The 15253-nt window shown below is 43.9% G+C and overlaps 1 protein-coding gene across 1 annotated transcript in view; it reads right to left on the bottom strand.

The window, feature by feature from the left end:
- Positions 1 to 14942, bottom strand: part of FDX1 (ferredoxin 1) — a 37526-nt gene extending 22584 nt beyond the window's left edge. Inside the window, exons 1-2 of the mRNA XM_024217100.3 lie at positions 14908 to 14942; positions 871 to 995 (exon numbers count right to left, since the gene is read on the bottom strand). Of these exons, the coding sequence (XP_024072868.1) occupies positions 871 to 995; positions 14908 to 14942 (160 nt within the window). The remainder of the gene's footprint in view (positions 1 to 870; positions 996 to 14907) is intronic.
- Between the last annotated feature and the right edge of the window lie 311 nt (positions 14943 to 15253).

Here is a 15253-nt window from a genome sequence, read left to right as displayed (position 1 = left end):
GTGAGAGTGTGAGAGTGTGAGTGAGAGTGGAATAGGGACTCTGGTTCCCTAAATGAAACCTTGTGGAAGAGGGGAAATACTCCTGACCTACACTTCCTACCAGTGTCTGTGGGACTTGGGAGGAAGGGAAAGGAGGTTTTTTTATCCAACCCCTCTAAAAAAATAGATATGGTTTCCTTGAAGGCAGAGTTTAATAGGATGATGTTGAAATAATTGAACTGGGATGAGTAAAAGGGTTTCCCTCTACACCTGTGCACAGAAGCTAAACTGTGTGCCCATATCTGCAGATGGCCTTGGCTGGTTCCTCCTCTCAGCACTTACATTCAACAGTGATGGGTGTTACAGATAGCCCTACAACAGATGAAGAGGAGTTTTAGTGACAGTAGAGGCAGAAGGAACTTGCCATTGATGGGAATATGCCAGTTCTGCAGATTTTGCACCTGCAGGAATAGCTACTGCCATTAGGAGATCAACTATCTGTGTAGCATGTCTACAGTGGGCAAAACAGAGAAAAACTCAGGCTCCAGACAGATTGCGTGAAAGACATAGGAGTGAAAATCTTCAGGGTGCATCCCCTTCAGAGAAAGTGCTATAGCTAACGTTGTTTAAAATTCCATTTTGAGATCTGTCTGCAGAGATCTCGTGTATATTTTTAAAAGCTTCAAAGCAAATGTTTCTGTTTTCCAAAAAGTAATGTTGTATATTAACTAAATTCTAAATATTCTATGCAGCCCCAGACAGAAAAAGAAAAGTTAGACAAATTCTGAAATTCTAAAGATAATTATGTTTAAGACACATCCCATTCAAATGAGAAAACTGGTCAATTATACTTTCAAAAATTAAGTACGGTATTCAAGTAATTTTACTTACCAAATCCATCTATGTCTAGATTCTTATCAACAACAACATCTAGCAGCGAGTCCCCAACTTTCCCTTCAGCTGTTAGTTTGTCACCATCACGGTTTATGAAGTGGACAGTTACTTTATCTTCTGAGCTGAAAAATAAAAGCACATCCATGTTAACTATTACTAAAGCATGTAATGTGACTGGCAGAAGAATTTTAGAGCTTTATGGTAGTCTACCAATTTTAAAGAAGCACCAATAAAACACTAAACATTACCAAAAGCTTTTTGGCACAAAAACCCAAAGAAATAATTAAGTTTGTAAACTCTTCATGACAGAGTAAGTACTGCCCACTACATCTTGTTCAGTGCTGAGTGCACTAACATAAGAAATAAGGAACAACAGCTAAGGTTTGTGTTTTGTCATGATGAATGAGAGAGAGGGAAGAGTATTAGATCCTGAATTTCCCTTTTTTCCATAAAAGGGAGAGCTATTTTATTTCAGACACAGGTTAACTGACAAAATCCCGTCGTTGAACACCACTTCCAACACAGAGGATATGCAAGAGTAGCCCAGGACAGACAGTCACTGCATACATGACATCTGATGGTCTGGAAAGGCTTCAGAAGTACATCAACTGAATTGTTTACTAAATTCCAAATAGTTATATCTGTGCAACCCCAGTGACAGCAATATGGTTGCACAGGTGTCTGCAATAACTTTTTTTAAAAAAACCCACTAATGATGTGCAAGAAAGAACACAAATTTAACTTCAGGTTTGCAGGTTGACAGGAAAAAAAAAGTCCTTATTTGTAAGATTAGCACTTTCAATAAAAAAATAAAGACAACAACTAGGAATTCAAGAATACCATTTTAAAGTCACTTCTAAAGAGCAGAACCATACTTTAAGGATTATCAATCAAACCAAAAGGATCAGATTCTTCACTGGATGTCCTGTTTTATTTTGTATACATGTGTGAGCATGCACATGCGTGTCAACTAGTAAACAGAATTATCCTTGGACTGGCAACAGGATTGCTCCCACCAGCAAAGAGGCAGACCAATACAATGTTTGCTTTAAAATTACATCTAGCTTCAAGAAACTAAATCCAAGTATTACCTCTAATGCATACAGGCTCTGGATGACCTGCCATGTACAATAATTACCAATCTTGTAAATGAAGCCAGTCCATAAGAAGTCTAACCTGCACAGCCAATGCTAAACAAAATTACGAAAGCTTTCATACTGAAAGTTACATGGGGGGGTGGGGGGGAGGGAAAGTATTTTAATATTCTTCACAAAACAAAATATTTACTATACAATTAGACTAAACCTTAAGTGCCTTAATGGACGACTAAATTAAATCAAACATTTTGAAACAGGTCATAAAATGATCTTTTTATTTAAAGAATACAAGTATGTTTCTTGAGAAAGTTATTATATTTGCCATAACTGTAAAAAAAAAAAAAAAAAAACAAAAAAAAAAACCACACACACACTTTGGCAGCAATATGTGGCATGATTCATTATGATGCCATGTTCAATTCTTGTCAAATATTCCCTCAGTCCATTTTCCAGAAGATAGCCACAAGCTACCTTCAATAACAATGAATTAATCCAAAAAAATATAATCAGTGACAAAAGACTGACCTTGTTAATCTGCAAAATTCAAGTGAAGCATGTACTACATTAACTTGAGTGTGGTTTCTGAATTTCTGGACATAAAGTTGTTTAGCTTTAAGAATACAGAAGTGCATACGTTCTGGTAGACAAAGCATGTTTCAGTCTATTTGGAATACTTTTTTATCCCAGCACGTGAAGGAGATACAGATCTGATTGCTTTTACAGAACTACTTAGTAAGTGTGCTAAATGTAAAATATTATTTATTCAGTGTGCCCACAGCATGCCAGGCCATCTAGAATGGATATATTCTCTGCCCTTAAGTGCTCAAAATCCAATAGCAGACATGATGCAACAAGTGTGAGAGATAAACAATAGTTGGGCAAGTCATAGGTTGGCTGGACAGAGGTTACAAAAATAAAAATTCAGGTGTATTTAGTTATGTAGGCTTCTTGCTCCAAAATATGCACAAAATCTTTCAAGGAAAAGTGCTCCCTTAAACAAAATTCTCGTTCATCCTTCCATGGTCACTATCCAACAATCTTTTGTTCCACCCCCCTCCCCCCCCCCCCCCAAAATCACATAAAAAAGGAAGGGTAGAAATGCCTTTGGATGCCTACGCCAGTTTTTCAGCAGCTCCAGCTGTGGTCAGAGCAGTTTCTGGCTCCTACAGGTCTGGCCCTGCACCTGGGAAACGTTCTTCCATTCAGGCCACATGGCTATAAGGCATTAAGCCTCTGAAGAACATCCTTCCTAACGATGTCAGGCTGGTAAAATTCCTCCTTGGCTTAGCATTTCTGCTGCTCAGAAGGGACCCGTAGGCAAGTGTCAGTTTTCCTGCCTGCTAGACTAAGACAACAGGGGAAATTGGGAGTGGGTTGCATACAGCATTAAGCTTCCAGTCAGCAAGTAGAATTGTCAGAGGGGCTGAATGAGAGAGGAGCAAAGAAAATTGGGCAACCAATTAGAAGGGAACAGGGATGTGTGCAGGAATAAAAATTTGACCACTCTTGTGGGGGCACATTCTGTGCCCCTGCGTGGCCTCAGGCTGTCAGCTCTCCCCGCACAGCCCCAGGGTGGAAGAACTCTGTGCCCCCGCTGATCACTGGGGGGCCCACACCCCTGCTTGCCCCCGCCTTGTGCATGCCCCTGGAGGGGAGAGGACAAAAAAAAAAAAAAAAAAAAAACACGGGGGGGGGGGGGCGCGGCGCTTTAAAGACAACATAGGTATGTCACTAGTCAGCAGGGAGGATGGTGAACTCAGCTGATGTCAGCCACATAAGTAATGTCTTGTGAGAAGGGGGAGAGGCCAAGGAAAAGCCCTCTGTTGAACTGAGCATGTCTGAATGCCTCACCTGTTAGTAGTAAATGAGGCAGGGAGAGACTGTGTCTGGGGTTTTTAGCTACAGATATGAAGTTAATCATTTTTGTCAAAGATTCACACTAGCTCAATTTGCCAACAAACTGGAGGACACTGTATAAAAATTATGATTCTATTACCTGCTGCAGCAGCAAAACAGTTTAACTTGATTTTAGTAGGAAGATAAAGTATTAGAGGCTATTACAATCTTTTGCGATCACAATCTTAACTGCTACTATGATCAGGGCCAAGCCATTTCCTTTCCAAGTTAGGCAGACTTACACACTAAGACCCCAATCCTAAAAAGATGTATGTATATGCTTAACTTTGAAGTCTATGGGACTAGTCACATGTTCAAAGTGAAGCATATGTGTAAATCGTCACAGGACTGCAGCCCATTTTAAAACACATCTTTATAAACAGTTTCATATAGATTTGTTGAATTTAAAAGAATTTGAAAAATGTATGGGACCCTTTTTTTGCGTGAAAAACCCTCATCCTGAATCAGTAGAGGAAAGGCCCTGGGACAAGTAAAGTACATGGCTCAGAAAAAGAATAAGGGGTATTAAATATATAAACAATTCCAGAATTCATAGAAGGATAAGTACCTGTGGGATTCATATCAGAAAGAAACGGGTTTGTACAGTTTGCAAAAAGCAGGAGAAGCTTTCTGATAAAGTGCAGTCCTCCTGTAAATAAGTGTTAGACTTCCTATTCCCCACACATACATAAGCAAGCTGGTCACGTGAAACACACAGAAATAGAAATGTGTCATTTTGCCTACAAGAAGTTATTCGATTGATCCATAAAATACAGCATAAGGAAAGAAATAAAATGCCATTTTGTTTAACAGCTTACACAGCTGCTAAACATTTGAATTTCAGAAATGTTGAACTATTCTGTAGCTTTCAAGCCAAAAGTGGTTTGAATCTTTGATCTATATTAACACCAACAGAGTGAAAGACTGCAGAAAGGCAACTGCAAAACCAGCAAGGAAACACTCAAAATGGCTGATAGAAAGATAGATCTGTCACTGTGCTTGTTGATTGATCTACAACTGAGCGCATACATCAGATTTGGGCATGACAGTAATTTTATATCCTCATGGATTGTATTTTCTAAAAAGGACAACCTACCCTAAATTCTCAATTACTGAGGGACAATCTTCCCTCATTGATATATGTGCTTTCCATAACCAACAATGTATAACTTTTCATGAGTGATGTACCTGAATACTTGGATGCTAATAATCTAAACTGCATTCTTAAATTTACTCACCTAAATTTGGGTTACTGCTCATTATGCACTATATGTATCTTATCACTTTAAAAACAAACTTTGTATTTGTGGATAATTAAGCACTATATCCAGATGTACAGACACTTTTCTCAGCTTGTATATTATGTAATTTTAACATTAGCTTTAATAAAAATTTTAAATTTGTTTGACATTGTAGAGTTGGAAGCGGACGGTATCGCAAAGAAAATAAGAACAGTTTTAGGAACTTTAGTGATCATGGTAGAATAAGATAAAAACTGGTTGGTTTGAATTTAGACGGCATAACAGTGAATGCAGGCTGTGTAACAGGAGTGTTCTCTAATTGATCAGCAACGTAATAACATTAACCGGGACGACTTTAAGTGAGGAGTTACTGTTTATCTTGGATATTGCTTTAGAGCCAAACCGCGCACTCCTTTCCCAGACAAAACTCTCAGTGAGCTCAGTACAACTTGTACCATGACAGAGGTCTGAGTAAAGACTAAATGGTAGATTTAAACAGACTTAGTGAGGATCTGTGTAATGGGAGCACCCAGTTTTGGGATGTGATGCATTTTCTTTAAGCTTTTTGATGAGCACCTTGTATGATAAATATAAAATTAAAAAATTAAAGTTAGCTTAAATTTGGTTAAGGAGAAATTATATGTATGTATGTAGTAACAAAGGCACCAATCAGCAAGTAAATAAGGCAGTGAGAATAATAAATAGTACGGCTGTCAAGTGATTAAAAAAATTAATCGTGATTAATTGCGCTTTTAAACAATAAAATATTATTTATATAAATATTTTTGGATGTTTTCCACATTTTCAAATATATCTATTTCAATTACAACACAGAATACAAAAAGTGTACAGTGCTCACTTTATTATAAATATTTGCACTGTAAAAATAAAAAATAGTATTTTTAATTCACTTAATACAAGTACTGTAGTGCAATCTCTTTATCGTGAAAGTTGAACTTACAAATGAAGAATTATGTAAAAAAAAAAAAAAACTGCATTCAAAAACAAAAATGTAAATCTTTAGAGCCTACAAGTCCACTCAGTCCTACTTCTTGTTCAGCCAATCGCTCAGACAAACAAGTTTGTTTACATTTGCAGGAGATAATGCTGCCCGCTTCTTGTTTACGATGTCACCTGAAAGTGAAAACAGGCATTCGTATGGCACTGTTGTAGCCAGTGTTGCAAAATGTGCTAAAGATTCATATGCCCCTTCATGCTTCAATCACTATTCCAGAGGACATGCATCCATGCTGATGATGGGTTCTGCTTGATAACAATCCAAAGCAGTGCAGACTGACGCATATTCATTTTCATCATCTGAGTCAGATGCCACCAGCAGAAAGTTGATTTTCTTTTTTGGTGGTTCAGGTTCTGTAGTTTCCGCATCGGAGTGTTGCTCTTTTAAGACTTCTGAAAGCATGCTCCACATCCCAAACCGATCAGATTTTGAAAGGAACTTCAGATTCTTAAGTCTTGGGTTGAGTGCTGTAGTGATCTTTAGAAATCTCACATTGGTACCTTCTTTGCGTTGTCAAATTGGCAGTGAAAAAGTGTTCTTAAGACGGACAACATGCTGGGTCATCATCCAAGACTGCTATAACATGAAATATATGACAGAATGCAGGTAACACACAGCAGGAAACAGACAAAATTCTCCCCCAAGGAGTTCAGTCACAAATGTAATTAACGCTTTTTTTTTTTTTTTTTTTAAACGAGCGTCATCATCATGGAAACATGTCCTCTGGAATGGTGGCCAAAGCATGAAGTGGCATACGAATGTTTAGCATACCTGGCACGTAAATACCTTGCACTGCCAGCTACAAAAGTGCCATGCGAACATCTGTTCTCACTTTCAGGTGACATTGTAAATAAGAAGCGGGCAGCAGTATCTCCTGTAAATATAAACAAATTTGTTTCTTTTAGCGATTGGCTGCATGAAAAGTAGGACTGAGTAGATTTGTAGGCTCTAAAGTTTTACATTGTTTTGTTGTAGAGTCCAGTTATGTAACAAAAAGGAAATCTACATTTGTAAGTTGCACTTTCACGATAAAGAGATTGCACTACAGTACTTGTATGAGGTGAATTAAAAATACTATTTTTTATTTTTACAGTGCAAATATTTGTAATAAATATAAAGTGAGAACTTACACTTTGTATTCTGTGTTGTAACTGAAATCAATAGATTTGAAAATGTAGAACATCCAAAATATTTAATAAATTTCAATTGGTATTCTATTAATTAGTTAGTTAAAAAGTTAACTGCGATTAATCAAATAGCCCTAATAAGCAGTATTACTTGTAGTGTGGGAAGGATGTATGGATTCAAAAGTAACTAATAAAATAAAGAGCTGTGTGACGAAGCGGGAATTTGTTTGTATGAATGGTGGTGTGTGAATCAGGTAAAGACTGGGATGAAAAGTTGCCTTTTATTCTTATGGCTTTAAGAGGATCTAAAATAAAACAACTGGTGTCTCTCCTTTTACTGTCATGACAGGCAGAGAGATGAGACTCCTTGAACATTTGTTCACGGTCCCCATGCCAAACCTAATGAAGGAAGGGTTGGTCACAGAACAATGGGTAAGACAGCTGGGGGGAAATTTATAAGACATGTATGTGTATCACAGAGGAGCAGGGGCAGAAACATGCCAAAAAGAGAGTATACTTTAACAAACAAGCCCAAAATATAGATTGGCAAGTAGGAGACAGAGTGATGGTGCAGTTAATCCCAGGGGGAAAAAAAACCTGTTTTCCAGCACCTAGGTGTGGAAGCCCCTACTTTATAATACAAAATAGCCAGCCCTGCAGTTTCTGGTACTAATAGAAGCAGGATCTAAAAGTGAGAAAATGGAGAAACAACAATCCAAGTTTGGGAATATGAGGAAGCCTCTCTCATTGAAGTGATAGCAAGAAGCCCAAGTCAGTTGCGGTGTGAAATAAATAATGCCACTGGGTATTGCATACAATTTTGCAAATGGGCTGAAGACAAGCAAAAGCATGGTGATTGTGTAAGGATTGACAATTGTAGTATCAATCCCTATTTAGGGAATGGTATCCTGAATTTTCCATACGTGTATGCAAGGTATGCAGGGCATGACACGTTTTGTGTTCCCTGTAAAATGTAATCAAACAAAGGCTTATTGATATGTACCCTTTTGGGAATCAGGAAGGTGTGACAAAGCTCTGTCCTTGTCTCCGTGGGTCCCGCGTTTCCTGGCAGATTTTGCTAACCTCAGAGGCTTACTGTGACCCTCCACGTAGCCCTTCTCTCTGTCTAGAGGCAAGAGTCACAGCTTACTGAGCTATTTTCATCATGAGCCAGAAAGGGAGGTGAGGAGAAGCAACCCTCCCTCACACAGTCTCTGTTGTCTCCCAGTCTCAGTGATTAATCGGGGAGGAAAGGGGGGAGCCCGGGACTGCCCTCTACTCCGGGCTCCAGCCAAGGGACCCTAATAGTGTCAGCTATGGTAGCTGACTTTTTGGAAATAGGACATGTACAATTCCCTGGGCCACTTCCCCACAGCAGCCCCCACTCAATATCTCCTTCACCGTTACCTCAGGGCCTCCTTCCTTGCGCCTAATATGGATTTGTACTGCTTCGTTCCTCTAACAGCGTGGCTTCCTCCTATAACTCCTGACACGCACACCTCACTGACTAACTGGGAGGCTTTTAACTTGTGAAGCCAATCAAGGGCTGCCTGGAACGTGTCCCAGTCAACCTAGCTATCTCCACTGCTTTCTAAAAGGATCTTAATTGGCCCCAGGTGTCTTGATTAACCTGGAGCAACTGCCATTTGGTTACCATGGTGCCAAGGATTTGTTTAGCCTGGGGCTAACATACCTGTTCCTCACTACTTTACTATAGCCATCTGGCCTTGCCCCATCACATATCCCCCACTCTGCTCAACATCATAGAGTTGGGCAACTTGGGACGCCAGGCAGTGTGCTCATGACAGACCATCAGCATTGCTGTGGTGGCATCCAGCCCTGTGCCGTATGCAGAACTGGAACAGTTGGAGGGATAAGAACCAGCTGGTAACCCTTGCATTCTTTTACTTATTCTGCTGCATCCATTGGAGGGGTGCATGGTCCCTCACAAGAGTAAATCGCCGGCCTAAGAGGTAATAATGCAGTGTCTCCATGGCCCATTTGACAGCAAGGCATTCTCTTTCAACTACTGCATACTTCTGTTCTCTTGGGAGCAGCTTTCTGCTTAGGTCGAGGATTGGATGTTCTTCGCCATCCATTTGCGACAGAACCACCCCCACCTCCGAAGCATCTGTTTGTAAAATACATTTCTTGTTAAAGTCCAGGGCTATGAGTATGGCGTCATTACAGAGGGCCGTCCGAAGGTCTATGAATGCCCCCTCTGCTGCATCGGTCCACTTCACCATGTCTGGATCTCGGGCCTTCACCAGGTCCGTTAGGGGACTTGCCCTAGTGGCGAAGTGGGGAATAAAACGTTGGTAGTAGCCTACCACGCCTAGGAACGCGCAGACCTGCTTCTTTTGGGTCAGCCGGGGCCAGTTTTGAATCGCTTCTAGCTTATTCGTTTGGGGCTTCGCTATGCCCCTGCCTACAATATATCCCAGGTACCTAGCCTCTGCTATCCCTATGGCACATTTAGCGGGATTAGCAGTGAGGCCGGCCTGCCTTAAAGTGCGCAGTACTACCTCAACTTTCTCCAAGTGGGTTCCCCAGTCTGGCGTATGGATGACGACATCATCTAGGTATGCGGCTGCATAACTAGTATGGGAGCACAGCAGCTTATCCATGAGGCGCTGGAATGTGGCCGGGGCCCCATGTAGCCCAAAAGGGAGGACGGTGTACTGGAATAGCCCGCCCGGGGTGGAGAATGCTGTCTTTTCTTTAGCTTCTTTCATCAGGGGAATCTGGGAATACCCTTTTGTCAGATCCAATGTAGTCAAGAATCGGACACTACCCAGGTCGGTCAACCAGTTCGTCGATGCGAGGTATGGGGTATGCATCAAATTGGGATACTTCATTCAGTTGGTGAAAGTCATTACAGAATCTCATAGAACCGCCAGGTTTAAGCACTAGAACGACTGGACTGGACCACTGACTGTAAGATTCTTCAATAACCCCTAATTCTAACATTTTCTTTACTTATGCCTTGATTTCTTCTCTTTTGGCTGCTGGGATTCGGTAGGGTCTCAATGTTACCTTGGCTCCGGGGATCATGCGGATATGGTGATAAGTCTCAGTCGTCCCCCCCCCGGTTTTGTAGAGAACACATCTCGGTTGCGATTAATCATGTCAGCTGCCTCGATCTTTTGGATCGGCATCAAGTCGGGTGATATCCTCACTTGCTTGTATAAGTTATCCTCCTGGGAAATGGTCTCCTGGGTGACTAAGCATGCCTCTCCATCATGCCAAGGTTTTAGAAGATTGATGTGGTAAATTTACTCCGATTTCCTGCGGCCTGGCTGCCGGACTTTGAAGCCATGGGAGAGGTGAACTATAATCACTTTGTAGGGTCCCTGCCACTGGGCCAACAGCTTACTTTCTGCTGTGGGCACCAGGACCATCACTCGATCCCCTGGTTAGAACCATCGAAGCTTTGCTTGGTGGTTATAATGGGTTCGTTGGGTCTCCTGTGCTTTCTCCAAGTGTTCCTGTACAATGGGCGTAACTCGGGCTATCCGATCCGTCATCTGCAATACATGCTCGACTATGTTCCTTCCGGGATTTGGCTCCTTTTCCCAGGCTTCTCTGGCTATATCCATTATGCCCCAGGCGTGGCACCCATATAGTAGTTTGAATGGAGAGAAATCCGTGGAGGCTTGTGGAACCTCCCGGATGGCGAACATGAGGTAAGGCAATAGGGTATCCCAATCTTTCCCATCCTGGCTCGCCACTTTCCTGATCATGGCCTTGAGGGTCCTATTGAACCTCTCCACAAGGCCATCTGTTTGCGGGTGGTATACAGAGGTCCACAGGACTTGTACGTGGAGCAATGAACAGAGATCTTTCATCAACTTGGACACGAAAGGTGTCCCTTGATCAGTCAATATCTCCTTGGGTAGCCCAACCCAGGAAAAGATCTGTACTAGCTCCTTAGCTATTGTCTTGGAAGCCGTGTTGCATAGGGGGACGGCTATGCATATCGGGTTGCATAGTCTATTACAACAAGCACATGTCGGTGGCCCCTAGCTGTCTTCTCTAGGGGCCCAACCAGATCCATGGCTATGTGTTCAAATGGTACCTCTATTATTGGAAGAGGTATCAAAGAGGCCCACAAATGTGGGTGAGGGCTATGTAGCTGACACTCTGGATAAGAGGTGCAGTATCGCCAGACATCTTTGTGTACTCCTGGCCAGAAGAACCTCCGCAGGATCCGTGCCTGGGTTTTCTCTACCCCAAGGTGTCCTCCAAATAGGTAACTGTGGGGGAGGCTCAATATGGCTTTTTGATGTTTTCATGACACCACAAGTTGACGTCTCTCTTGCTCCTGCATTTGCACCACACGGTAGAGGAGATCTTTCTTCACTATAAAGTAAGGTCCTGGACCCCAGACCTTCCCCTCCATGGGTATCCCATCTATCTCGGCCACCTCTTTCCTGACGATATATCTAGGGTCCTCCGCCTGGTCCCGTCTGAAAGTCTCTCTCCTGGGACTAACCTTCCCAAGCTCCCAGGGGCCGGCTTCTGCTTCTTCCAACAGGTTGCCGCCATCATGGCTGGGGCCAGCCTCCGGCTCACCTTCGGTGGTAGTAGTTTCTCTGATGGCTGCTCGTGTCCATCTGCCTACTAGGGCGGTCTTCTGGATCCGGGTTCCCAAAGCTTTCACAGCCTTCCTCTCTTTTTCTGTCTTCTGGGTCTTTTGGGGAGCTAACAGATCCTGAGAAATCTCAGCGAACATCGGGGGTTGACATTCCCACGGCCACAAGTCACTGCCATCAGCGTCCCCACCTCCCTCCAGCCTCTCCAGGGGGAGTAAATTATCAAACCCTGGATAATCCCTCCCAATGACTACAGGATATGGGAGTTTAGGAACTATGCCCACTGTCACCTCAATGGGGTTCCCCTGAACCTCTATCTCCGCCGGGATGGTGGGGTAATGGCTCACGACCCCATGCACGCAGGTCACTGCTACGTGTTTGGCTTGTAGCAGCTGGCTTCTTTTCACCAGCTTACCTGATATAAGGGTGATAGCACTCCCAGAGTCCACAAGCGCTGTAGTTTCTGCTCCATTTATCTTCACCGGCCTGGTGTAGTTATGCAGGGCTAATGTGACGCCCGCAAGGCAGATAAGGGAGCACGGGACCTCCCAATCCCCCAAGTTACATTGCACAGGCTCCTCAGTGCTGGGACACTGTGCTGCTATGTGTCCCCACTCCCCACATGCATAACAACTATAATTGCTTCTAATCACTCCCCTATCACGGGGGTTAGGAGGTTTAGTCCCAGGGTTCCCCCCCACTCAGGCCAATCCCTTCCTTCTGGGCTCCCCGCTGGTTTTCAGCCCCCCCCTTCCATCTAGGACTCCCCAGGAGTTTGGCTGCCCGACCTTTCAGGGTTGGGGTCAGGTGCTTGCTTCGAAAGGGGCCTTCCTTGGCTAGTCGGGTCAATTCCCTGGCTGTCATGCGTCTTTCTACCAGTGTGATCATCTCATCACAGGTGGACGGATCGTTCTGGCTTACCCATTTGTGGAGATCTGGTGGCAGTCCTCGCATGTAATGGTCCATGAACAGGGTCTCCAAAATCTTCTCTGGGCTGCACACCTCGGGCTGTAACCACTTCCGCGCGAGGTGTATGAGGTCGAATAGCTGGGACCTCGGGGGTTTATTCTCCTGGTACTTCCACTCATTGAATCTCTGGGCCCGTACTGCTGCCATCACCCCTGATCGTGCTAGGATCTCTGCCTTCATAGAATATCAGGGTTGGAAGGGACCTCAGGAGGTCATCTAGTCCAACCCCCTGCTCAAAGCAGGACCAATCCCCAGACAGATTTTTGCCCCAGATCTCTAAATGGCCCCCTCAAGGATTGAACTCACAACCCTGGGTTTGGCAGGCCAATGCTCAAACCACTGAGCTATCCCTCCCCCCTTCAGTCGGGTATAGTCAGTGGCATCCGTGGCAGGCAAGTCAAAGTAACCCTTCTGGGCCTCTCTGCACAAAAAAGGGGCAAGAATGCTGGCCCACTGCTCCTGGGGCCACGGCTCACGCTGAGCAGTCTTTTTGAATGAGAGGAGGTATGCCTCTACGTCATCTTCTGACGTCATCTTTGGCAGACAACCAGTGGCCCTCAGGGTTCATGTCCCGTCAGACCTCCGGGCATGGGTGGTGAGGATCTTCAGCTGGTCCACTACCTCTAGCAAGAGGACACGATCTTGGGTCGCCTGGCCCATTACTAATTGGTTCATTTCCTGCTGTAGCCACATAGACTCCTGTTGCGCCATTGCCTGAACCAGGGTGGCCTCCTGCTGGGCTGCAGTGGCTTGTACCAGAGTTCTTACCACCTCCTCCATTGTGGTACAAAGCAAACAAACAAACAAACAAAAAAACCCCAAAACCCCTGTGAATTTTTTTTAAAACCTCTTTCTTCTGCCACGCTGTGAATGATGATCCCACCCAACGCCAGTTATGACAAAGCTCTGTCCTTGTCTCCGTGGGTCCCGCATTTCTTGGCGGATTTCGCTAGCCTCAGAGGCTCACTGTGATCCTCCACGTAGCCTTTCTCTCTGTCTAGAGGCAAGGGTCACAGCTTACTGAGCCATTTTCATCATGAGCCAGAAAGGAAAGTGAGGAGAGGCAACCCTTTCTTGCACAGTCTGTTGTCTCTCAGTCTCAGTGATTAATCGGGAAGAGGAGCGGGGAGCCCAGGCCCGCCCTCTACTCTGGGCTCCAGCCCAGGGACCCTAATAGTGTCAGCTATGGTAGCTGACTTTTTGGAAATAGGACATGTACAATTCCCTGGGCCACTTCCCCACAGCAGCTCCCACTCAATATCTCCTTCACCGTTACCTCAGGGCCTCCTTCCTTGCGCCTGATATGGATTTGTACTGCTTCGTTCCTCTAACAGCACAGCTTCCTCCTACAGCTCCTGACACGCGCACCTCACTGACTAACTGGGAGGCTTTTAACTTGTTCCAGCCAGCCCTTGATTGGCTTCATGTGTCCCAATCAACCTAGCTATCTTAGTTGGCCCCAGGTGTCTTGATTAACCTGGAGCAACTGCCATTTGGTTACCATGGTACCAGGGATTTGTTTAGCCTGGGGCTAACATACCTGTTCCTCACTACTTTACTATAGCCATCTGGCCTCGCCTCATCACAAAGGGTAGAAATAATGGTGGCACAAATATCGTATATTGAAAAGGAAAATTCAGAATACCGCAAGGTGGAGGCAGGAGTCAGTAATGGATTGGTTAAAGCCCCCTTAAAGAAGTGCTGTACAATGATGTATACTGTATACAGGTACTTGTGTTATTTAACTTGACTTCATTGCATTTGCCAAAAGGATTGTGTCCACCATAGCTTGGCCAATTGTATGGCAAAATGATAAAGGACCATTAGAAAGACTTTGTGATAGAAATGCAGAAGTAAAAGCACTCAAATCAATTCAAAGGCAAAGCCGACGGAGCCTATCCACCAGTGATATAACAGGGTGGTTTGTAGAGAGAGCATCAATCTGAAACCAGGTGGACATTGAGACCATATGGGAACACGATCGATCATTCCAACACAAGCTGGCTGCAGACATACAAAGCCCAATGAATGAGCAAAGCAAAGAACTTATTAATCAAGAACTTTTGAATGTATATATGTGACACTCTGTACCTCAAAGCAGCATCCTGGCACTCCATATTCACCATGGTGATATGATTAAGGATGTTTTGTTTTGGACCTTGACCTTGAAGGACAAGAAGTGCGGGCAGTGAGGAAGCAAGATTCTTTGCTTTAGGATGCAATAAAATTGATGCCTTAACAATCTCTCCCTGACTGTCTTTCGAGACCCACCCTCACCGCGACCCTCCTGGCCAGTGGCAGATTAGCCACTGGGTCCAGGGGCCCTGGCCAATGGAAGAGGGGAGGGTCCCCAGCAGTGGAAGCCCAAAGTACCAGCCGCCAAGACCAGAGAAACTCCTGCCCCCATAGCAGCAGTGCCCTGACCCAGTCAGCAGCC

The sequence above is a fragment of the Terrapene carolina genome, unplaced genomic scaffold (genome assembly GCF_002925995.2).
Source record: "Terrapene carolina triunguis isolate 2854851 unplaced genomic scaffold, T_m_triunguis-2.0 Scaffold138, whole genome shotgun sequence".
Lineage (NCBI taxonomy): Eukaryota > Metazoa > Chordata > Testudines > Emydidae > Terrapene > Terrapene triunguis.
This window is presented reverse-complemented; position numbering and strand designations above follow the sequence as displayed.